Consider the following 25,145-nt stretch of genomic DNA (forward strand, 5'->3'; position numbering starts at 1 on the left):
CTGCCCACACACCAAACGGGAATATAGGGGATCGGTGACTGACAGAAAGGGGTAGGACATTTACCCATGTGTCACACGGACAAACTGGAAAAATCTTCCAGAGTTTTCAGGTCTTGAAAATGTACCTGGAAAAAGATCCCAAAATGCCCTCCCTTAAAGCCTGGATCTGAAATTAACGAACATTTTTCAAGAGCTCACCCCATGTGGGTGCTCTATTGCTACTGCGAATGAAAGCTACATAGAATTATTCTAGAGTGGAAGCAGTCCTGGTCCAATCTTTTCCAGAAAGGTCATCCTCCATTCCTTCAGCACTGCTGAATTACAGGCCGTTTTCAGACGTCTTCTCCCCGTCCCGAAAAATAGCACAAAACTTACGGAACGACACACCTTCATGGCGTGGCGTGATGATGTCAGAAAACGTGTCACAAAGCAAAGTCATGATGGAAAATCGTGCCATGAGGGCACATAGTTCCGTAAGTTTTGAGCTATTTTTTTGGGAGGGGGAGACTGTGGAAATGGCCACAGTCTCAAATCAATCCAGTCATTTCCCTTCCCTACGAACACTGAGGGCCAAGCTACACATGACGAATGACACTTGAACGGCAAGTGGATTGAGTGGAGGGCAAGTGAACAGGGAGAAATACACTTGCTGTTCAAGTGTCATTCGTCATGTGTAGCCTGGCCCTGAGAAGCATACTTTGGCAAGGGACTCCCCAACTGAATTCTCAGACCTTCAACTAAGCTACATTTCCCAGGATTCTGAGGAAACAGAATTCATGACAGTTGGATATAAAACCAATACAGGTTGGAAGAAGCCAGTGGTAAGTTAGGTGATGTGTTCAGAAGTTGATGAAGATAATTGAATCTTCAGCTCCTTTATGACTCCCTTGGGGCTTGCAATGGCCCCAACCCCACCCGGTTTCGATTACAGGAAAGTAAAAATACCTCAATGAAAGCTCTTTCTTCAAATGCAGTTGTTCGGTTCTCATTCGCCTCAAGTTTCCTGCCATCTTTATAAGCTCCTTGTCCAAGGATTCCTTCTGGGCCTCCAAGAGGTCAAGCTTCTGAAGCCAGAGAGCTTTCTTACTTGTCAGGTCTTGCCTGAGAGCCTGTACGGGTGAAACCAAGGGGACTCTCACCCGCCTGTTCCTTTCCATTACAGACACAATACACGCTTAGTTTACCTAGCCAACAATGCCCTAACCTGGATGGCCCACGATAGCCCAATCATGTCCAAACCTGGAAGCTAAGCAGGGTCGGCCCTGGTTAGTACTGGGATGGGAGACCGCTACGGTCACTCTACAGAGGCAGGCAGAAGTCAACCACTTCTGTTTGTCTCTTGCCTTGAAAACCCTACGGGTTACCATAAGTCAGCTGTAACTTAATGGCACTTTCCACCACCAGTAGACTAGAGTAGAAGATGGGCTAGTAAATGTTTAGGGCTTGCAACAATTTAAGCTCACACAAGCCAATCAACACAAAAACAACTAGATGTCAGGAAGACAGATTCCAGCAGTGCCTCTCCTCCTTTGACTTACTGACTTTACATAGGAGATCTTATGTCTGTGTATGATATACCACAGATTCATATAAGCCCCCCACAGCTGTACTCTGAAACTGCGCTGTCCTTACTGCTGTCTGACCATTCATCAGGTTAACAGCCAGAGCAGTCCACAGATGTTTCGTCAGTGAGAGCTAGTTGTCAGGAGATGGTGGCCTTTCCTCATGCCCTTAAAGGGGCAGACTGCTCACCGAACATTAGTGGCTTTTCCTCATGAATCTGGACGTCTCCGTTTACAAAACAGTTGCAGACCATTTAGCTTCTGCTTTTTTGGCATCCTGTTTGGGAACACGCTTTCCGTGGTCCCAGAAAAGGGGCCTAAAAAATAGAAGCCAATCGGCCCGCATCTGTTTTGCAAATGGAGATGTCGTCAGTATTTGTGTGCCGTCACTTTAAGGGTGTGTGGAAACGGCTGGTGTCTGGATAGCTCCATTCAGGAGTCCCTTGAAGTGTGAAGGAGAGACTGCTCTCCCATCTGGTGGGGGGGGCATGGGGGGGGAGGAGACCACTTGGACAGTTGGCAAGGCATAGCAGATAGAGTGTTGAATTAGGATTCTGGGACAACCAGGTTCAAATCCCCACTTCCAGCATGGAAGCTTGCTGGGTGACCTTGGGGCCATCACAAACAGCTTGGCCTACCTCACAGAGTTGTTGTAAGAAAACAGAGGAGGGGAGAACGATGCTCTTAGCCTCTTTTGAGTCCCAACTGGGAGAAAAGCAAGTTATTAAAAAACCACAAACGCATATGGAGGAGACTGCCATTGAGAACACGCACGACCCAGTATTGTAAGCTGGGCTGGAGATGAAGCGCATGGCGGTACAGGGAAGCATCCGGGCAACATTGGGTCTGATCTGGAGCATGCCTCGCCTGGCGCCTTTTCACCACCTTTACTCAGGAAGAAATATAAACCTCATTTTTGCTGGTTTAAAGGGGAACTGCAGGGTGGCTGAGAATGGAGCATCTGTTTGGATACTCCCTGTAGCCACTAATGGGGAAGGGGATGGTGCAAAACTCCACTTTTACAATAGCGTGCAGCAGATCAGTACCTCTTTCATGTGTTTGCCCTTCCCTGGTTGAGCTGGGCTGCAGTGGTACAAGTGAGGCTTGGTAGAGAGCAGGGAAGCCAGGGGAAAGATGGGTGCTTCCAAGACAAAAGCTCCGATGAGCTATTGAGCATGTGCAACAAGGTAAAAGGAAGAGTGTGGGAGGAGCAACATGAGCAGCAGGGGATACGGACGCTGTTCTGTCCACTCCAGTGCTTCCCGATGGGTACTTCTTTCCCCCTCAGGCTACAGCAAATATATTAAAATGCACTTCCAAACAGCTTAAAGGGAAAATACATACCGCAAGTTTTTTCTCATAGGCTTCTTGCCTACTCGTCTCCAAATCGTCTGTCCACAGCAGATGAAGCTTTACTAATTCCTCCACTTGAGAAAGTTCTTCTTGCTGCAAGTAAGAGACCCATTCACATTTCCCCTTAGGACTCGGGCTTCAAGAGAACCCAAGCATCAAGAGCGTCACACGGAATTGCACATGGAATCCGGTCCCCACCAGCATTCCTGACCAGGTCTGCTTCATTAACTTAACATGCCAATTGTCCACATATGGATATTTCCCAGTTGCCATCACGAATCAAAGTTGATAAAGACATAATGAAACCCCAACCTTATCTGAATTCAGATGGCCTAGTACAAAAGCGAATCTAAAGGAGATATGCTCCATATTTCTGCACAGGTCAAATCCCAACCCATTTCACCCCAAAGTTGGTGGGAATATAAAGATATAAAAATCAACTCGGGAGCTGGTGGGCTCTCCTCCTTTGGAGGTTTTTGAGCAGAGGCTAGATGGCCATTTGACAGCAATGCTGATTCTGTGAACTTGGGCAGATTATGAGGGAGAGGACAGAATGGGTTACATCAGTGCTTACTTCTCGTGGCCTTCTTATATGCCTAAGGTAATGCCGATCGCCACCTTGGGGTTAGGTAGCAATTTCCCACAGGCCAGTTTAGCCAGGAATCCTGGAGGTGTTTTTGCCATCTTCAGGGCATGGAGCAGGAGTCTCTGGGGCAGTCGGGGGGGAGGCAGTTGTGAATTTTCTGCATTGTGCAGGGGTGGACTAGATGACCCTAGAGATCCCTTCTAGCCCCTATAATTCTATGATTTCTGCATTTTATTCAGCACTGGCTCAGGTCAGACTCAGAACAAAACCATGGGTTATTTTAACTACAATTAGTTTGCCTAACCACGATTTGGCTCAATTCCGGGCTTGCCTTGACAAACACTGGTTTCATTGCCTTCACTCTGAAAAGCAGCTGGGGGGGGCACACCAGAGTGCTACTGGCTAGATGCTGAAGAACAACTGTGACTAACAAACTATGACTTCAGAACATGGCTGAAGATCAGGGGTCCCTAACCATTTTGATCCTGCAGGCATCTTTGGAATTTTGACACAGTATGGTGGGAGCGGCCGCAATATGGCTGCCACAGGAGGAGAAGCTGGATGCAAAATGGCTGCCGCAGCTTTCCTTCAGTCACATAGTGAAAATCCTTGTGCTGTGGTGGCAACTGCTGCCAAAGCAATGTTTTTTTAAAAAAAAAATCTACACAGCCACTCAAATCACCAGTGGCCAGTCTGAAGCCTTTCTGAGCAAAAGCTCCACCAGTCCCTGCCCACTTTCTTTGGCCACCAGGTTCTACAGAGTTCATGGACACCATATTGGAAGCCCCTGTCTTAGGTCCTGGTTTGACAGTTCCTAACAGTACCAGAGTTAGTGAGGTGGCCCACATTCAGATGATCACACTAACTACAGTTAACTTGACTTATGGTTTTGCATGACAACCAAAACAAGCGTTGGTAATACGCATTCACAGAAAGGCTTGGTCTGCCTGAACAAGTGAGCACAAACATCTCACATGATGCTCTGAAACCCGAACAAACTTAGGGCCAAGCTACACATGACGAATGACACTTGAACGGCAAGTGGATTGAGTGGAGGGCAAGTGAACAGGGAGAAATACACTTGCTGTTCAAGTGTCATTCGTCATGTGTAGCTTGGCCCTTAGAAAAGCTGGAGCTCTACTTCACCCGATATACCTATTCCCAGTGCCAGCCTTTTCCATACCAGTGTCCGGATGGTAGCCTTAAACTTCTCCCCTACTTGCTCCGGCCCTTGCAAGAGAAGCAAGACCTCCCTTTCCAAAGATTTGTCCAGCGCTGTCCATTCAATTTCAGTGATCTTAAAAAAGGGAAAAAAATGGCATGGTACAATCAACTCCCAACATTGGTCAGATACTTTCTGGATTGTAAATATCCGTTCCTCAGCGGTAATGAAGGAATCATCTTGAGCCGATATACATAAACAGTGCCTGGGACAAGCTGGTTTCCTGAGCTGCTTGGAGAATTATGGCCACTTTTGAAGCCAAGAAACTGTGGGAGGGAAGGGATCAGCAATTCTCATAGCTTCTCTCAGAGCCAAGCTACAAGTGACGCCTGACACAGGTTGGACACTTGTCAGCTTCCCTCAAGTTCTGATGGGAAATGTAGGCATCCTGGTATTTCAGCTTAGCTCTCCATTCAATTTAAGTTTACAGGCCCCCCCCACACACCCAGCAGAGGGGAAGGGGGGCACCCGGCGAGAGCCTGACGCCTGCACTCCCCTCCCGACCGCATGTTCTCTCTCCCATAAACTGCCACTCTATAAACTTCAATTAAATGGAGAGCCAAGCTGCAAAACCAGGATGCCTACATTTCCCATCAAAACTTGAGGGAAGCTGTTAAGTGTCCAACCTGTGTCAGGCGTCACTTGTAGCTTGGCTCTCAGTGAAGAAAGGGGCACAGCTCTTAACATTGCTGTGAGATTGGTATCTGGTTACTGAGAATGGGTTTAACATAAAGGCATGGCCTGAAGTGGCTTCCCTAGTAAGAGGGAATGTTCTAGAACCTACCAGAACTCAGGGAATCCACCAGATTTAGCATTTTGCCAGTGGCAAAAAGCGATCTCCTCCCTCTCAGTCCCCATCCCTTGATAATTTTAGGAGCAGAAGAAAAAAATGGGGAGGAAATGGCATTGACGGTGATGTTCCAAGGATTTTCCTAGATTCCTAGAGCAACACCCAGGAGTGATGCCATGCCCATTGACCCTGTGTGAGGTCACATGGTCCACACCGCTCTAGGAATTTCCCCAATCTCTATGCTAAAAACTGTCCAACCAGCCTGGGGGAAAGTGTCCTGTCCCTTTAAGAGAGACATAATGGGACGATATTCATCTCCAGGCCACGAAAAGCTCCATCTGCCCATTTCTACACTTTAAACCTTGATTAAAAGGGACCGGACGATTTTCCCCTAGGCCTGTTGGCAACCCGACACCCTCACCTTGCCCTATTGCTTCTTACCTCTGAGGATCCTTGAGCGAGCTCCAGTTCACAATGCAGTGATTTGGCCCCTTCAAAGACGCTGCTGTTGAACTTGTATATTAGAGGAAAGTTTATGCCATTCCTAGGGGGGCGGGGATTAAAAGCACAAGCTGCTTATCAGACTGAAAACACTGACACCTCACCACACAGACACATGGTACTAGGGTTGCCATTGTCCAGGTGGTGGCTGGAGATCCCCCGGAATTACAACCGGCCTCCAGGCCACAGAGATCAGTTCACCTGGAGAAAATGGCTACTTTGGGGGGTGGACTCTATGGAATTATGCCCTGCCAAAGTCCTTTCCCTCCCCAAACCCCACTTTTTCCAGGTTTCACCCCCCAGATCTCCAGGAATTTCCCAACCTGGAGGTGGCAACCCTAATAAAGAGTCTAGTAGCATCTATAAGACTAACAAAATTTGTGGTAGGGTATGAGCTTTTGTGAGTCACAGCTCACTTCTGATCTTCTGAAGTAGTGAGCTGTGACTCACGAAAGCTCATACCCTACCACTGTGACACTGAGAGATCTCTGTCTTTTGGTGCTACACCTCTGAAGATGCCAGCCACAGCTGCTGGCGAAACGTCAGGAACTACAATGCCAAGACCACGGCAATACAGCCCGGAAAACCCACAACAACCATCTACCACAAATTGTTGGTCTTATAGGTGCTACTGGACTCTTACTCTTTTCTCCTGCTACAGACTGACACAGCTACCGACATCTTGATCTATGGCATTATAGTCAGCTGAAGTCCCACCCCTCCAGGCTCCACCCTCCAAATCTCCAGGAATCTCCCAACCAGGAACTGGCAACCCTACAAAATACTGAGACCCAGAGGGAAACTCACGAGATTAGCTCTTGCTGCATCTGCTGTATGTTGCTCACCAGTTTGCTTTTCTCTGCGCGGAGGGTCTAGAATCACATCCACAACAAAGAAATCTTAGCACAGAGAGGCAGACTGAGAACGTGCCACCTTCCCACAGCCCCCCAACATAGCCCTGCAACTTGCCTCTACTACAGTAGCATATTCTTTAAGAGCAGATTTCAGCTCTTGGATGTCCAAGTCCTTCTGCAAAATATCAGAAGAATAAATCTGAAAGGCAGCCATAGTGCCTGATCTTCCGTACAAAGAACTTCTGTCAAGTCAGCCCAGGCGACAGAGGAACACGGTTATTGACTTAAGGTATTTATCACATTTTTCTCAGACCCTTTCTCCATAGAGTCGTTTGGGGCTTACAATGTCCTCTCTTCCTTCATTTTGCCTTAACAGCTCTACAAGATAGGTGAGCAACTGGTTCAAGGTTGCCCAGAAAGACTCCCAGCAGACTTGGGGTCTGAACCTGGGTCACCCAGCTCTTAGTCTGACACTCTAACCACTTACCCACACTGTTTTGCATACTCTGGCTTTCAGTGCAGTTCTCAAAGCCACTTACAGCACAAGAAGAAATGGCCACAAGAAGCAAAGAATTGCTCCCCTACCCCACCGCTTTTCTATAGCTAACCCCTGAAGGTGTTTAATGGACATAATTGGCTTAAATAAACAATCATCGATGGCCTTTGATGGTAAGTGGCTATTAGTTTCAGCCATACACACCCTCTCCCCATCTGCCTGGGGAACGGTGGAGAGAAATGGTCTAGCGACTCTGATGTAGTTAGCGATGGATTCTAAATCTGTATTTTTCAAGTGGTTTGCAAGGATCCAGAGCAGGGCGGAGGGGGGCAGTAATCCCAAAGATATGCCTATAATTCTATGGAATTTTTATTGCTTTACGAATTAGCACTGTATTCAAATGCTCCCTCATTCCTCCAGGCAATTACACTGCATCTGAAAAAAAACTGAGCTCTGACTCACAAAAGCTCCTGCTGGCATAAATGTTAGTCTTTAAGGTGTGTCTTGGTTCCCGTTTTGTTTTATTCCCAAAATACCATCGTTCTCCAAGACAATGAAAGAGCTCCCAGCATTTTTTGTGCAGCCCCAAACTCTCTTCTGTTCTGCAGCCACAACGGGAAGTGTATGAGCCAGTCGCATACTCTCACCTAACCTACCTCACAGGATTGTTGTGAAAACAACCAAAATGAGGAAAGGAGAACCCTGCATTCCACCCTGGAGTTCCCTAGAAGAACGAAATGGATCTGCTTTAGCCATGAAACAGGTTGGCCCATCCTCGGGCACACAGGCATTCCTGTCTCATGGCTAGCTTGGCCATGGCATGCAAACCCTTATTATTGCAAACGAGAGCACAGCAACAGTTCCTCCCCAGCCTTCATACATGGCCAGGAAGGTTTTTTTGCATGATTCAAATTAACTACAGGGGTTTGGAGCAATGCAAAACAGTACCAGTCAAGGGAAGGGCTTGGGACATTGCACAGGTTGGCCACGACTTAAATAGCTGCTGGGCTAAGGGGAAACTTGCCCAGCGCCTCCTGGCTGTGCCAAACTTAGTGTTTTTAAAGGGAATTCTACCCCAAGCCAGAAGAGCAGTATAGCTTAGAGCCAAGCTACAAGTGACGCCCGACACAGGTGGGACACTTGTCAGCTTCCCTCAAGTTTTGATGGGAAATGTAGGCGTCCTGGTTTTACTGCTTGGCTCTCCATTACAGCTGCAAGACCAGGACGCCTACATTTCCCATCAAAACTTGAGGGAAGCTGACAAGTGTCCAACCTGTGTCAGGCGTCACTTGTAGCTTAGCTCTTAGGAATTCCTGCCCGGGCTGGTCCAAAGTATTGTGTCCCCCAAAGCAAGGTACATTCCGGGTACATGCTCCCACCAGCAGGTTCAAACCGAACCCCTGCAAACCAGCCTGCAGTGGTACAAGCCCAGGAGGGAGACTGATGGCTAGGAGGTAGCCAGACCTCTGTGTTGCATTAGTACTCTTCTCGTTACGCTGCTCCAGGCAGTTGCCTTGGCTTTGTTAGAGAACTGTTCCTTGTATCTACTTCAACCAGCTCACTGCTTCACGGGGACTGCGCTGCTGCTGTTCAGCAGACAGTACGGGTCTCTCCTTCCCCCCTCCTCCTATTTGCAGCAAGTGGCTAAACGGAGAAGTTCTTATCCCAGACAGGAAGGTGGCGTCGCTGCCACTCAGATGTTTCTCCGCTGCAAGCACCCTGAGTAATGCTCAGCAGTCACCCAACTCCTAGCAAAGATCCATTTGAGAATGTGCTACCTGGTTTTAAAAAAAGGGACCAATTTATGCCAGTGATTTCCAAATGAATGGTACTATAACAACAACAACAACATTTGATTTATATACCGCTCTTCAGGACAACTTAATGCCCACTCAGAGCAGTTTACAAAGTATGCCATTATTATCCCCACAACAAAACACCCTGTGAGGCGGGTGGGGCTGAGAGAGCTCCGAGAGAGCTGTGACTGAGGGCCAAGCTACACATGACGAATGACACTTGAATGGCAAGTGTATTTCTCCCTGTTCACTTGCCCTCCACTCAATCCACTTGCCGTTCAAGTGTCATTCGTCATGTGTAGCTTGGCCCTCGCCCATCCAGCTGGCTTCAAGTGGAGGAGTGGGGAATCAAACCCGGTTCTCCCGATTAGAGTCCACCCACTCTTAACCACTACACCAAACTGGCTATGGTCACTTGACAAAGACTTAAGTGTGGCGGTGTAAAAATTTCCTGTGCTGTGTCACGTTTGACCCACTTTGGATCATAAAACTGCTGACTTCAAGCCCAAAATCAGAGTGTAAACTAACCAGTTTACTACAATAGGTCCTTAAGGCTGCCAGTCTAAGAACACTTTCCTGGGAGTCAGCTGCATTGGATAAAATGGGACTTACTTCTGAGTAGACATGTTTAGGATTGCTCTCAAAACCTCAAAGTGCTTAGCAGTCTTTCCCCAGGGTGCCGTTTCCAGAACTAGAGTGGCACCCAGCTTTCTTTTAACTCCCTTCCAGGTAGGGTTTTGCCAGGTCTCCTTATCCTCCCAGCGGAAGGGGTGAGGAACTCAGCACTCACCTTTTGGATCTCTTCACATGAGCACTCTCGGCATGGGGCAATGACATCACTTCTGGGAGTGCCATCATGGCGCAGGCAGTGGGAATGCTCCCATAGTTTGTGCCGAGCCAATTCTTAAAGATTCAGCCCATTGGGGGCCCAAATCAGCCTGGTGCAAAGTGTGGGAGCACTCCTGCAGCCTTTGCAATAATGTCCCTCTTAGAAGCAACTTTGTGCTGCACTGGGAGCACACCTCAGGAGGGCCCATTACCTCGTCTTTTCCCCATGCTGACTAGGCGAGTAGTGGCAAGGGGTGGAGAGTGGGAGTGGGGGATCCAGTGCCCCCACCAGGGGATTGGCAACCCTACTTCCAGGGCCAACAGTATCACAGGGAGGGGCATCAGTAAGCAGAGCTGTGCAGGGGAGGTAAAGGTAAAGGTAGTCCCCTGTGCAAGCACCCATTACTGACCCATGGGGGGATGTCACATCACGACGTCTTCTTGGCAGACTTTTTGTTACACAGTGGTTTGCCATTGCCTTCCCCGGTCATCTACACTTCACCCTCAGGAAACTGGGTCCTCATTTTACCGACCTTGGAAGGATGGAAGGCTGAGTCAACCTTGAGCCAGCTATCTGAACCCGGCTTCCGCCAGGATCGAACTCAGGTCGTGAGCAGAGCTTGGGCCGCATTGCTCTCTCTTTTGCCGAGACTCCAGACCTCATAATACTTCATTGCTCTCTCCCTTTTCCCCCCCCAAATGGGGTGGACCAGTCCCTTTCTTCTGCATTCTCTCCCTGAAAATCATTCCAGAGAGGTTGTGCAGGGGAAGGAAGGGTTAAATCCTCATCCCCCCCCCCCTCCTCAGAACATGCATTTAAGCTCTGGAAAAAAAAATAAGAGAAGAGCCAATCACAGGTTTCTCATCAACTCTGGCCGTTGGCACAATCTCCACCCTTCTCCCAATGGACTGAGGGAAACTACTCCATTTTAAAGGCCAAGGATGCCCTCCCCGCCAGACGTCCTGACCAGAGACTAATAAAATTCTGGATGGGAAATTAACAGACGGCTGTGCTGCCTTTTTAACTTCCAGGGGAACCGCATCATCTACAGGAAGCAAACAGCTAGTGCAGAATTTACAGGGAACGGCTGAAACAAGCAAGGTTTGCGAACCGTTTAGTCTGATGAGGTTTCAGTTACTTGAGTGAGAATGCAACTCTTGTGAGTTGCTACTACCCGCTACTAGGGCTGCCAACCTCCAGGTAGCTCCTGGAGCCCTCCCGAAATTGTAACTGATCTCCTGATGAGAGAGATCAGTTCCCCTGAAGAAAATGGCTGCTTTGGAGGGTGGGCTGTATGACATTATACCCTGCTGGGGCCCCTTCTCCAAGCTGCTTTTACTATGACTGGACAGACAGTGTTGTGCAGTGGTTACAGTGTGAGGCTAGAAAACCCAGGTTCAAATCTACACTTTGCCACAAACCTTGTTGGGTGATCAGGGACCATCACTGTCTTTCAGCCTAACCTACCTCACAGGGTTGTTGGGAGGATCAAATGGGGAAAGAAAGAACCATGTACATCACTCAGAGGAAGGGAGAGATTTAAAAAGGCCTTACTTAGAAGGCGTTCTCACACTTATGTTCATGAGGTAAATAGGATCTAGACCATAACAAGGGTAGAAGCATTGGGCTGGACGGGAAGGGTTCCAAAAGAAAAAAAAAACTAGCAGGATTCACATCGAGTTCCCTCACTTGCTGGGCACCCCTCCTAAGAGGAGAAACTGTCATTGCAAGCTCACATTCCCTTTAATAACAACAACAACAACATTTGATTTATACACCACCCTTCAGGATAACTTAATGCCCACTCAGAGCGGTTTACAAAGTGTGTTATTATTATTCTCACAGCAATCACCCTGTGAGGTGGGTGGGGCTGAGAGAGCTCCAAGAAGCTGTGACTGATCCCAGGTCACCCAGCTGGCTTCAAGTGGAGGAGTGGGGAATCAAACCCGGCTCTCCAGATTACAGTCCTGCCGCTCCTTGCAATTAGATAACAACCATACAGTTTGACATTCATATTGCTACAATTTTTTCTGGGAAAAAAGTGACACGTGCAAACAAAGTAAACAACTGAAGTACTAACCAGAGAATCTGAGTCCAGTGGCACCAACAAGATATTCAGGGTGTAACCTTTCACGAGGCAGAGCTCCCATCTTCAGACACTTCAGAGGTTTCTGAGTAAGGAAGCTCAGACTCTTGAAAGCTCACACCCTGAATATCTTGTTGGTCTCTAAGGTGCCACCGGACTTCAATCCTGCTGTTCTACTGCAGACCCAACACAGCTACCCACCTAAAATTAATCACCAACCTTAAGGAGGGATGTGTCTTTATTCATCAGAGAGTTCTCATACATGTGTAACTGTAACTGAAAAGAAGTGGGGGGGGGGGGGGTTAGATGCATGTCATACCTTGGGCATAGCACTAGTTACTTCTAAGAGAAAGTCAAAGCTGCCAAATCAGGTACTCTCTGTGAAACAGGGGCTGTTTGAGGGGGAAGGTCAAGTCTCTGGTGTCTACTCCAAACTGGAGCAACAAAAATTGATGCTTGCATGTTCCTCTATTGAATAGCCATTCCGGATTTCACCATTCAGGTAGCTTTCCATCTCTTGGAAGGATTAATAGGAAGACAGTTGCTATCAATCCGTTGTCAGGTATCTATCAAATGTTGACATCGGATATTGTTGGATATCAAGCAGTCTGAATATTCCGTATCAAACCGAAAAGGATTCGGGGAAGCAAAGTTCATTTTAGCGCCAGTGATCAACTTCCAGTAGGTGCTACTGGACTCTTTTCTGTTTTGCTACTACAGACTAACACGGCTATCTCCTCCGGATCTATTCCCTGAACTCACAATCCTTACGGCATTCCACTTAAACTTATACGCAGTGATATTTCAAAGGCTGACCAAGTATATATCTAAACCTCACTCGTTCTGTTTGACACTGCTGTTTAACTTAAAATAAAGGGCAGAATTGCCGATTTTTAAGACTGAGTTTACATGTGTTCAAAACAAAAAAAAAAATTAAATGCAGATTCAGTTTATTTCAAAATTAAAGATTCTAAACTTGATCATGTCTCAAATTTGCATGGTCTATTAAACACAGGAGTTGCCTTGCTGGATGGGACCAATGGCCCATCTACTCCAGCATCCTATTTCCACACTAGCTAGCTATGTGCATCGGAAACTGGGTAAGCCGGTCATGGAAGCCAAATCCTAATCTTGTTCCTCAGTGCTCTTATTCTGAGGTATCCTGCCTCTGAACATGGAGGTTCTATTCAGCCATAAGTGCCAATATCCATGGAGCTATGTGCCCTCCACCTCTTAATGGCATCCTTATATCACGCAGCAGTGAGTTCCACAGGTTAAGTATGCAATATGTTTGAATAAATATTTTAGGTTACACTAGGGTTGCCATCTCCAGGCTGAGAAATTCTTGGAGATTTGGGAGATGCAGCCTGGAAAGGGCAGGGACTTCAGTGGAGTATAAAGTCTATAGAGTCCACTCACCATTTTCTCTAAGGGAAATTATCTCTGTGGCCTGAGATCAGTTGCAATTCTGAGAGATCTCCAGGCTCCACCTGGAGGTTGGCAACCCTAGGTTATGCCCTGCTTCATCTACACAAATGTCCATGCACCTATCTCCATAAATCAAAGAGGGTCTTTAAGCCTCCCATTACCTTGAATATCAATGTTGAATATACTTAGGTTATGGATCCAAATAATCTGTAGAAGGGACTTACTTGGAGTTCAGCCACATTTCTGGATAACTCTGCAATGTTCTTCTCGAGACCATCCGAATCCAGAACATTCTTAATATTCTGGATTAAAAGCAAGTACCATGTTATGCTAAAAAAAATTATATCGAAAACACACTAGCTTAAGAAACAGGACACTGGGCAGAGGGGAGAAGAAAGAAATGGCCAGAATCAGACCCAAAACAGCCAGGATTGGTCCTGAAACGGCCAGGATTGGGCCTCTGATGGGTGGTGGATCACTCTCCCACTCAGCAGCGGCCCAATCCTGACCATTTTAGGCCCTTTTTCGGCCATTTTCAGCCCCTTTTTGCCATTTTGGGCCCAATTTCAGCCCTGAATGGCCAGGATTGGGTCCAAAACAGCCAGGATAGGTGATGTCAGGGGGTGGGGCATATGCAAATGAATTGTGCTGATGAGTTATGCTAATGAGTTCCTGCAGCTCTTTTTCTACAAAATGACCCAATACTGAGTCAAACTATTGGCCTATTTACCCTGGGGCTCCCACTGGAAAAAAAATATCCTCTTTAAGAAAGTCATTCAATGGAATGACTTCTCAATTTTCTATCTATTGAATGGGGAAGGCAACCAAAGGCACAGATTGTCTAGTGGAGTAGAAACACCTGGGCTGGTCTTGTGTATCATGTAACTCTCAAAACAACAGATTACACACTTACCTCTTCTTGGAGACTCGAAATCTTCAGAATGAGAGACTGGTTCTCTTTTTCCTAGTGGAAAGAATGAAAAATAGAAGAGAGGGGGGCTATACTTTGACAAGCCATTGCGAGAAGATGCAGAACTGTTCTAGCTAATCTGTACATCTTCACATAAATGAACTGTTACACACACACACACATACTAACCCTTGCCAAACTGGTAATCTGGTGTCCTCTTTGTGAGTATGAGTTCTCATTTATGCACAGCTGGCATTCAGAAGTGACTGTTGCAGCCTACATGCTTCTAAACATCTCTGTATTCATAAGGACTAGAAACTTTTTATGAAAGGAAGCAAAAATTCTGGAAGATGCTGCTCTCTGCAGAATTACAATGCCTGGCCCGGACTGTAAGTCAAAGTTTTGGGCTTCTGTAACAAACAACAGTATCTGGAAAAAGGTTGAGACCACTTACTAGCTGTTTATTCTGTGTGAACAGCTTCAGAGCGTTTTCTTCAGAAGCGCTCAGATTGCCTTTTGCTTCTTCCAGTTCCTCTGTTAAGTTTCTCACTTGAGTAACAGACTGCTGGAAACTGAAAGAGCCAAACCCCCATTATCAGCCACGTAGATTGATTGACATATTTTTGTATGTAGCGCCCTCAAGTCATAGCTGACTTACAGCAACCCCTGGTGGGGTTTTCTTGGCAACAGACAATCAGAGGTGGTTTGCCATTGCCTGCCTCTGCAACCCTGGTCTTCATCCAATTACTAACCAAGGCGGACCCTGCTTAGCTTCTGAGATCTGACGAGATCAGGCTCACCTGGGCTAACCAGGTCAGGGCACGTGATATTTTAACAAAAATGAAATCAGGAGAAGCAACAAGACTGAAAACACACAGCTCAGGATGTCTAGATGGATGCTTTTTCTTTGCAGCCTTAGTAGCTTTATGTTAGGATAAAATCATGTAGGTAATGTAGTTTCTAGCAAGGATGGTGGGGGAGAGTGCCATCAAGTCACAGCTGACTAATGTGACCCCTTTCTTTCAAGGCAAGAGACTAACAGAGGTGGTTTGCCATTGCCTACCTCTGCAACCCTAGTCTGGCTTGCAGGTCTCCCATCCAATTACTAACCAAAGTCGACCCTGCTTAGCTTCCGAGATCTGACAAGATCAGGCTTGCCTGGGCTGTCCAGGGGAGGGCTTTCACAAACAAACATTGCTGAAAGTGTTAACTCTACTCTAAGCCAATGATTTAAATATGCAGTTGAGGAGGGGCATGGCTCAGAGGTAGAGCATCTGCTTGGCATGCAGAAGGTTCCAGGTTCTATCCCCGGCATCTCCAGTTAAAAGGAGTAGGTAGCAGGTGATGTGAAAGACCCCTGCCTGACACCATGGAGAGCAATGGACACAAATGGACCAAAGACCTGGTAGCTTAATGTTGCCACTTATGCCTGAAAAACTTTATTTTTTTTAATGATAGGTCGGATGCCAGGAGAGTTGTGATGGCATCTCATGCTTTTTCAGTTTTTAGTTCAAAGCAAACACGTTTCGTGGGGGAGTGGGAAGATTAATTCAATCCTAAAATCAGTCCTGGGGGAGGAGGGGTTGTTCAGCCCAGCCATCCCTCACATTCCTCAATATAAACACCTTCACTAAAACTTGTGTTTTTCCCATTTGGGAGATGGCAGAAGCTAGGGGAAACGGGGGGGAGGGTGATTTGGGTCAGGAAAACAATGGCTGTTTTCACACATTTCGGCATAGCATTAAGCTCATGGAACGAGGGAGTCTTCTGACATCATCGCGCCACAATTCTGTTTTTGTGGTGCAAGGATGTCAGAAATCGTGCCATGAAGACACCCCTATTCCGTGAGTTTAGCGCTATGCCGAGACGTGTGAAAACAGCCAATGTAAGGAATGAGATTAATGGGCCTTTCCTGGCACAGATTCCAACCTTTTGCCATCTCCCCACCATCAACAGCCACTTTGAAAAACAGGTCATGGAGGATTCAGTCACAAATCTCTCATCTCCCCATATACCATGTGGGAGTTGCAGAATTCCTTTCCTTCAATGAGGGTCCATGCCTGTGTTTGTGCATGAGCCTCTGTAGTGGGCAGGCACCCTGGTCAGAAAGCAGCACTGCTCAGAACATGGACTTATGCAGAGAGACAGCAGATAGCCTCCTGAGATGCATTAGAACAACAGGAGTGATTGAATATTCATGGAGACTGAACAGAATGAGGCAAGGTCAGAGCCCTACACCATGTATGTTGTGAGCAGCCTTCTTGGGTGAGGAAATAGTTTGGGCATGTAAGGTAGAGTTGCCAGCCCCTGGCGGGGGTGGGGGATCAACCACCCTGCCTTTTGTTTCTGACCACCACTTGAATTGGCAGCAGGAGGGGGAAAATAGCCACTGGACCAATGGCATGACATTACTTTCAAGGAAAGCCTGGATGTGATGTCAACCCTCTCTAGGAATCTACAGAAACTCTATGGATTTATTATAGAGTTTCCAGCGATTACTGGAGAGGTATGACAACACATCCAGTTTTTCCTGGAAGTGACATCACAGCAAAGACCCAGTGGGCATTTTTTCTTCCTGTCACCACTCCAGGGAGCTAAAAGATACTACAGAATTAAGCTGGCACTACTCCTGAGCTCCATCCGCACATGACTTAGGTCAAGCAAACTCAGAAACACTCCCAGCACCTTTTAATCTGGTTACGCAGCTCTTCGCTGTCTTCCATGAGCCGGTTGTTGGCCTCCTCCAAGGCATCCATCGCCAGTTTCATTTGGCTGTTTTCCTCCTGAAGTTTCTGATTGTTGAACTGAAGATCTGCTACGCAGGTGATCAAGTCAGACGTTTCCCTGTTGGGAACAGAAAAGAAGCTCTGCATTCCACACTTACTAAGGTATTAAAAAACTGACTGGAAACATGAGCAAGGATAAAAACAGAAGTAGGCCCGTTTCATGAATCGTGCATGCAGGACAGTTGTGTTTGTTTACATAGCGTGGGATACATTTTTTTCCCTTCATGTTTTTACCAAGAAGCAAAAATCCACTAGTAGGTGAGAAACTCTGGCCTTAACCACGTTTCATAGTTTCTACCTTGGGTCCTGTCATGCAAATGGGCTGCTGCCTGTTGGAACTTAATTTGTGAGCTCAATTGAGACTGGACATTGCAGAGAGAGGAGGCTTAAAGTTTCCCCCAACCTGGGAGCCTCTCTATGCCCCTTGGAGAAACTTATCTGCAGCCTACTGGTACATGCGTAGACCACAAATATACACAAGTTTCCCTCATAGTTCTAAAATACTAAATACTATTATCCCACATCTACTTCTAGAAATTGCATCACAAAAACATCCAAGATGTGTTGGCCAGAAACAGTTCTGAAACCAACCAGTTCTGAGCCTGCTTACGGGGAGAGTGGTGTCCGGGGCTGAGCCCCCCAAGCACCCCGGACTTGCCCCAGCCCCCTTACCTGAAAGCGGATGGGACGCCAGCGGCAGGCACAGGAAGCCCCTGGGAGGGGGTTCAGCAAGAACCAGCAGAAAGGGAAGGGAAAAGGGAGCCAGAGGGAGAAACCAGCCAGGGCATGCTGCCCAAACCCATCCCAAAGGGCAAGAAGCACACACACCTGTCCAAGGTGCCAATGAGGGAGTAGAGGAACTGGAAGCCCCCGCCCAGGCCCTGTGGGAAACCAGCAACCCCAGCCAACAAAGGGAGCTGGCTGCACTCCAGGAGACCAGCTCAGCAACTCATGAGCAAAGACAGAGGAGGGGCGCCACATCACCTGGAAAGGCCCGGCCAGCCCTGATCTGCAGGAAAGACTGAGGGAGAAGGGAAGAGGGAAAGGAGGCACACCTGGGGGAAGCCCCAGCTGGGAGACATTCACATTCAGCCCCACCCTGCAGGAGAGGCCAGGAGAAACTGGGGAATGGGGAGGAATACCTGAGGGCAGACACAGCTGGGCAGCATCAGGAGAGAGAAGGAGCCTGGAAAGAAGGGCAGGGGAAGGTGGGGAAAACCCTATTAAAGCTGGCTCAGGAGAGTGTGCGTGGTGGGTTGTGTGGGAGTGATGGAGTGGAGTAGCGGGAAGCGAGAGAGTGAGAGGATGCGAGAAGGAGGAGGAGGAGGAGGAGGAGGAGGAGGAGGGAAAGGAGAGTGATAGCTGGATCAGGTTGAGCAGGCCAGCGAGTGGACTGAGAGGGAGTCAGGGTGATGTATACCGCCCCTCCTTCCACAGAGCAGGGTCCTGCAGAATCCCTGACCCCCCCCCCCCCCCCGGAGTCAGAGCCAGGCACGCCAGTACCCAGCACAGCAGCATTGGCGGCGAGCCCTGACAAGTGGGTTATAAATTTAATGAAATAAACCAATAAAACCAATCAGCTTTTATTGGTGTGTTCGGTAATGAAACACACACAGACTTTGAAAAGGAACTCACAAGTCTCCTTTCGACACGTCTCCTCCCAGAGCCTCCAGGCTTCCAGAAGTCACGTTCATCCGGACAGGAGTCCTCTTAGCTGCAAAGGGAAACATTCAGCTAACTAGTGAAGGGACAGACAGTTGTAGGAAGAACGTGAGGTGCTCCCTGCTTCAGTTATCACTTTTACAATGACTAAACCCACACTCCTTCATAGCTGGATTGGTTTCCTAGTGCTTCAGTTAGCAAGACCCCAGTCTGCGGAATAGCTGAGCCTCACAACTTCTGAGCAGACCATGAATAGATGCTTTACCTCACAAAGTGATTTTGGTTGGGGGTTTACCTCATGATCAGCAAGCCAGAAGGGCCAGTCAGTCCGTTTACAGAGGGGCTATTCCCAATACCTCCTTGGGGCCCTCTCCCAAGTAAATTCAGCTATATATTGTTGAAGGCTTTCACAGCCAGAGAACGATGGTTGTGGATTTTCCGGGTTGTATAGCCGTGGTCTTGGCATTGTAATTCCTCATGTTTCGCCAGCAGCTGTGACTGGCTTCTTCAGAGATGTAGCACCAAAAGACAGAGATCTCTCAGTGTCACAGCGTGGAGAAGATTACCTGCCAACATCTTCTCCAGATCTCTGTCTTTTGGTGCTACACCTCTCAAAATGCCAGTCACAGCTGCTGGCAAAACGTCAGGAACTACAATGCCAAGACCACAGCTATACAGCCCAGAAAATCCACAACCATAAATTCAGCTGTTTCCCCACAGCTTTGGTCTTCATATCCCTCATGAAAGACTTGTCAGCTCCAGGGCTGCTGAAAAATGTCACAAGCCCAGGCAGGGAAGGAAAAGAAAAAGAAAAATATCACAGGCCCCTCAGCTGATTCCCTCTGGGCTTTCCCCTCACACAACCCCAGGTTCAGTTAGGTCATATAAAGTAGCACGTCAGGCTCCATCAGCCCTCATGTTGACTTGAATTCCTGGAATTTTATCATCCCTCATGCCTCTGGAGTGCTCTCTGCTGCTTTGGATGCTGTTAGCATGCTTATTGTCTCCCTGCTTCTAGGTTCTCCCCCACCCCAGTCATCATCCTTTCAGTAGTAACATAAAAACAGAGCTGGAAAGGACTCCAAGGGTCATTTAGTCCAACCCCACACAATACAGGGAATTCACAGCCACCTATTCTCCTTGCTCTCCCAGTGATGTCTGCTCTATGCCTAGAGGAAGGCAAAAACTCAGATTTGAATTAAATCCGAAAAGTATGCTCTTAAACATTTTACCGACTAATGTGAGAAAAGGGCAAGGAGATCTCTTCCATTACGCGGTGACAGCAGCAGTATTATTTGCAGGAAAATGGGAAACCGATGCTTGTCCTGGTCTCCCAGAGTGGAGAGGTAAGGTTCACGAATATGCTTCAATGGCCAAACTGACTACCTACTTACAAAACAGACCGATAACCAACTTCTGGAAAAAATGGAAGGATTTCTTTGATTATTTAGGCTAAACTAATTGATGCAGAAGCTTAGAGGGAGGGAGGGAAGGAGAGAGAAGGAGAAATGTTATGTATCTAGGCTCAGGGAAGCCAAATATGTAATAATTAGTTTATTAGGTTAAAGAAACTTAAACACACTGCTTGTTTTATTCCCAAGACTTGTATTAACTGTACTGTTTATATACTTGTTGGTTGTATAAGATTGGATAACATATATATATATATAACTTTTATACTATGCACTTACTTTACTCTATTTTCTTTTCTTACTTTACCCTATTTTCTTTTCTTTAAATAAAATTCTTTATAAAAAAATAGAGGAAGGCAAAAAAACCTCCAGGAACCCTGGCCAATCTGGCCTGGAGGAAAATTCCTTCCTGTCCCCAAAGCAGCGATCAGCATTACCCCGGGCATATAAGAAAGGGCCACAAGGAGCCCAGCACCAGCTCATTTCTTCCTGCCCTTCCTCTCATGATCTGCCTAAATTCATACGGAGTCACAGAAACATCATCGCTGTCAGGTAGCCATCTAGCCTCTTCTTAAGTATCTCCAAGGAAGGAGAGCCAGCCATCTCCTGACACTCTCTGATTCTCACTATTTCCACCCCTGGCTGTCCATGGGCTTTTCATTCCATGGCGTACACCACAGTGTTGTCATGACGTGAGGGTCAGGACGGTATAGTAGTAAGAAGGTCGTACAAGGATCTGGGAGAAGTTCATGGGGGGACCTTGGGCCAGTCGCAGCCTAGCAACCTAACCTCACAGGGTTGTTTTTGTATGGATAAAATGGAACAGAGGATGTTGTAGGCCAGTAACTCAACTCCCATTAGCTCCAACCACATCAACCTTCGTGCTGATCCAAACGGATAATTGAGGAATCCCCCTCAGAACTGTGTGAGGGCTTCACCCCCTCAGTAGTTCTATCATGTTATTTAATTGCCTATCTACCAGTTTCTTGTTAGATCTCAGAAGCTTAGCAGGGTCAACCTGAGAGCCGGTTTGGTGTAGTGGTTAGGAGTGGAGGGACACTAATCTGGAGAACCGGGTTTGATTCCACACTCCTCCATTCGAAGTCAGCTGGGTGACCTTGGGTAGGTCACAGCTTCTTGGAGCTCTCTCAGCCCCACCCACCTCACAGGGTGATTGTTGTGAGGATAATAATAACACACTTTGTACACCAACCGCTCTGAGTGGGCATTAAGTTGTCCTGAAAGGTGGTATATAAATCGAATGTTGTTGTTGTTGTAATTGGATGGGAAACCTCCAACAAAGACCAGGGTTGCAGAGGCAGACAATGGCAAACCACCTCTGTTAGTCTCTTGCTGTGAAAACCCCACCAGGGGTCACCAGAAGTCAGCTATGACTTGAGGGCAGATTTTCATTTTTTTCATCTACCTTCCACAAGCCCTGTACTTACTCTCCACTCTTGAATCTGATAGAAGGGAATCCAAAGACTGTTTTACCCCATCCTTTCCCCAAGGGGTACCTGGTGGAGGATGAATTAGATGTCTCCCCCCACCACCATATTTTGCCCTCAGAATGGCCCAATGAGATAGGCTAGGATAAAAGAGAATGACTGGCCCGAAGTCACCTAATAAATTCACAGGAATTTGAACCTAGGTTTTCCTAGTCCTACACAGACTCCCATACCACTTCACCATACTCATCTTCCAGTTTTATATTTTCTTCAATACAGCCTGAGCATACTGAGTGACAGCCACATGACTTCGATCCTACATATTATGGGAGACTTACTTTCATGCAGAGGACATTTGGTACCTGCTAGGCCGCGTTCCTGAAGCTTCATCACCGGTTCCTCTAAGTCTGCAGTTTCTTTCTTAGCAGCTTCCTCTTCCCTAGAAAAAGAAAGGAAGCCGCATCTCTTCACAGGTTTCTGCAGTTTAAGTAGGAACTAGACTTGTATAGATTTCATCACAGCCAAGCCAAAATCATACAGTATTCTAATGAATATCCCGCCCCCGCCACACACACCACCACAAGCATACCTCCCTTCACGACGATTTTCCAGTAGTACCTTAAAGCACCCCAGAAATCTGAAGGATTTTCTAGAACTCCTTTTCAAAGTGTTCACTTACGTTTTTAAAGTGACATCACCATGCAATTAAACTTAATTGGTAACATCCACTTCCATCATCATTCCATATATTGTGACCCGCCCCCCCCCCCCGCCCCATGTCCCACACGAAAGGAAGATGGAAAAACACCAGAATTTTTTTTTTTTAAACAACAAAAACCTAGGTCCTACTGCTAATTTAATCTGGAGTGGAAAATATCTGGCATGGCTGTTTACAGAGAGGAGGATTTAACCAGCATGCATAGTTGCTATAATGGATTCATAACTTTTGCTTATACACAAGCGTCAAGCCCGATTTATAGCTATGTTCGGGGGCACAGGAAGCCAGTTCTTTAACATCTCATCTCAGGGCCAAGCTACAAGTGACGAATGACACTTGAACGGCAAGTGTATTTCTCCCTGTTCACTTGCCCTCCACTCAATCCACTTGCCGTTCAAGTGTCATTCGTCACTTGTAGCTTGGCCCTCACACCAGTCACACAAATTATTAGCGCTGTTCAGAAATTCTCCTGATGTCTCTTTACCCAATTTCTCCCTGTTGTGGGAATAATAATGACATATTGTCGAAGGCTTTCACGGCCGGAGAATGACGGTTGTTGTGGGTTTTCCGGGCTGTATTGCCGTGGTCTTGGCAAGACCACGGCAATACAGCCCGGAAAACCCACAACAACCAATAATGACATTCTTTGTAAACTGCTCTAAGTGGGCATTAAGGCCATTTCCACACGCCCCCCCTCCCCCAAAATGGTGCAAAACTTATGGAATGGCACACCATCATCAATTCGCTATGTGGCGTGTTTTTTGACATCGTCGCGCCACAAAGCAAAGTCATGTCAGGAAATCGCGCCATGAAGGCACGCTGTTCCGTAAGTTTTGCGACATTTTTCGGGAGGGGTAGAAGACATGTGGAAACGGCCACAGTTGTCCTGAAGGGTGGTATAGAAATCTATTATTATTATTGTTGTTGTTGTTGTTGTTGTTGTTGTTGTTATTATTATGCCAAATTATTTGTTTCTTCCCTCTGTTTAGGAGTTTGTTTCTAATCAACTGCATTTTGATCAAAGAGAAATTGGAAAAGCGGAAGTGCTGCAATATTTCAGAATTTCATTTTGAGGCTGCTCAGAGCCAGGCAACGTCTTCCCAGACTTTCCTTTTCTCCTGCTATAGCACCACCCTGTGGTACAGAACGCAACACAACTGCAAGGGGTGAAGTTACAAAAGAATGCACCAATTTCTCGACAAAGAGAAAACCCTCTATTAAAAGAGAGTAGGAAGTATCAATGGATATAGCTAGAAAAGCAAATATCGGGCGGGCGGGGGGGAGAAATTCCAGTCCCCTTAAGAACACTACAAACTATACCAGTAATCTTTATTCCCTTCTTTCCAAAGTTTGTTGTAGTCCAGTTTGCACATCCATCATGTGAGGCGTTCACGTTTGGAGTGAATGACTACAAAAAAAACCCCTTCCCAAATTACATCTGCCCTTGAGCTAAACAAGGGCCAGTCCTATCAAGAGACAATCTTAAGACAACTTTGTTAGGCAGCAGATGCTTAGGATGGTGGGTAACTTCTCATCCTGCTCATTGCCAGCCAGCTGCCTGTCCCTCCAGAAACTAGAGGAGACGATTCTCTTTACCTCTTTGACCTCCATCCACTTTACAAACAATGTGGCAAGCCACAGAAACCAGGCCCTTTGAGGTTCCTTCTTGCAAGAGTTCAAGCACCATTTCCGGTTGCCGGTTGCCAAACCACCTAAATGCTGGCCAGACTCATCTAGCAACAGGAACCAATCGTGTGAGAGTTTGGCAAGTCCGATAGGCCATGGACATTATTTTTTAAAAAACAGCAGCGGAAGGAGGACTCCCCCCCACTCCAGCGTCCAGGCAAGGATGATCTTAGAGACAATACTGGAACTGCCATTGGCGAAACCTACCTACTACAAAACATTATGGCACACCAGAGAGGAAGAGCAGAAGGAGCCGTTCATTCTCTCTCTTTCTCCATTGGCCTTACCACAACGCAACTTTGTGGGAGAAATGTATGCACTGCCTGGCAATGTATTTCAAAAGTATCTTAGTATAGTCTGCAACTAATGTAGAACACGTATTCGAGGGTGAACTAAAGGGGAAGGTGTACTCCCAAGAAAAGGTGGTACGTAGCGAAGCTATGCACATCGATCGCTATTCATCTTGTTTTAAGGTGACGGCAGAATCGGCCGGGTACCAGTTGCGTTTGCAGTCGTCAATCCATTCTTTCATGATGGCGTGATAGGTTTCCAGGTCCATGGAGACATCCCTGTGGTCCGGATCGAGCATGTTACACAGATCTTCAAGACTGCCATCTTCCGAGCCTTGGCTGGTCGTATGTCTCAGGAAGTCGACTATTGTGGAAACAGCCACTTTGCCTAAAGCCCGCAATGACAGAGAAAGCATCGCAATCAAAGTCATTCTGAGTTTGGTAGAACGGAAATGTTTTAAGGTCAACATTTGTTGCTGTGAGCCAACGTGCTCCAGATTTAAGAGGGTTTTCCTTACTAAGAGTGATTCCGCACACGTTGGATAATGCACTTCCAATCCTCTTTATAGATCATTTGGAACAGATTTTTTCCTGTGTGGAACAAAAAATCCACCTCAAATGATTGATAAAGTGCATTGAAAGTGCATTATCCAACATGTGCGGAATCAGCCTAAGACACGGACAGCAGTCGAATGAGGTTTAGTCTCCGGATTATCCCCCTTCGAAGCCT

The 25,145-nt window shown here is 47.0% G+C and overlaps 1 protein-coding gene across 1 annotated transcript in view; it reads right to left on the bottom strand.

Moving 5' to 3' along the window:
• Positions 1-25,145, bottom strand: part of IRAG2 (inositol 1,4,5-triphosphate receptor associated 2) — a 69,880-nt gene that overhangs the window by 40,001 nt on the left and 4,734 nt on the right. The window contains exons 3-16 of the mRNA XM_054988596.1: positions 24,623-24,803; positions 22,084-22,160; positions 18,835-18,913; positions 17,099-17,257; positions 14,868-14,985; positions 14,417-14,467; positions 13,728-13,805; positions 12,295-12,351; positions 6,984-7,043; positions 6,822-6,886; positions 5,955-6,057; positions 4,648-4,798; positions 2,907-3,004; positions 946-1,109 (exon numbers count right to left, since the gene is read on the bottom strand). Of these exons, the coding sequence (XP_054844571.1) occupies positions 946-1,109; positions 2,907-3,004; positions 4,648-4,798; positions 5,955-6,057; positions 6,822-6,886; positions 6,984-7,043; positions 12,295-12,351; positions 13,728-13,805; positions 14,417-14,467; positions 14,868-14,985; positions 17,099-17,257; positions 18,835-18,913; positions 22,084-22,160; positions 24,623-24,803 (1,441 nt within the window). The remainder of the gene's footprint in view (positions 1-945; positions 1,110-2,906; positions 3,005-4,647; positions 4,799-5,954; positions 6,058-6,821; positions 6,887-6,983; positions 7,044-12,294; positions 12,352-13,727; positions 13,806-14,416; positions 14,468-14,867; positions 14,986-17,098; positions 17,258-18,834; positions 18,914-22,083; positions 22,161-24,622; positions 24,804-25,145) is intronic.

Source organism: Eublepharis macularius, chromosome 9 (assembly GCF_028583425.1).
Source record: "Eublepharis macularius isolate TG4126 chromosome 9, MPM_Emac_v1.0, whole genome shotgun sequence".
NCBI lineage: Eukaryota > Metazoa > Chordata > Lepidosauria > Squamata > Eublepharidae > Eublepharis > Eublepharis macularius.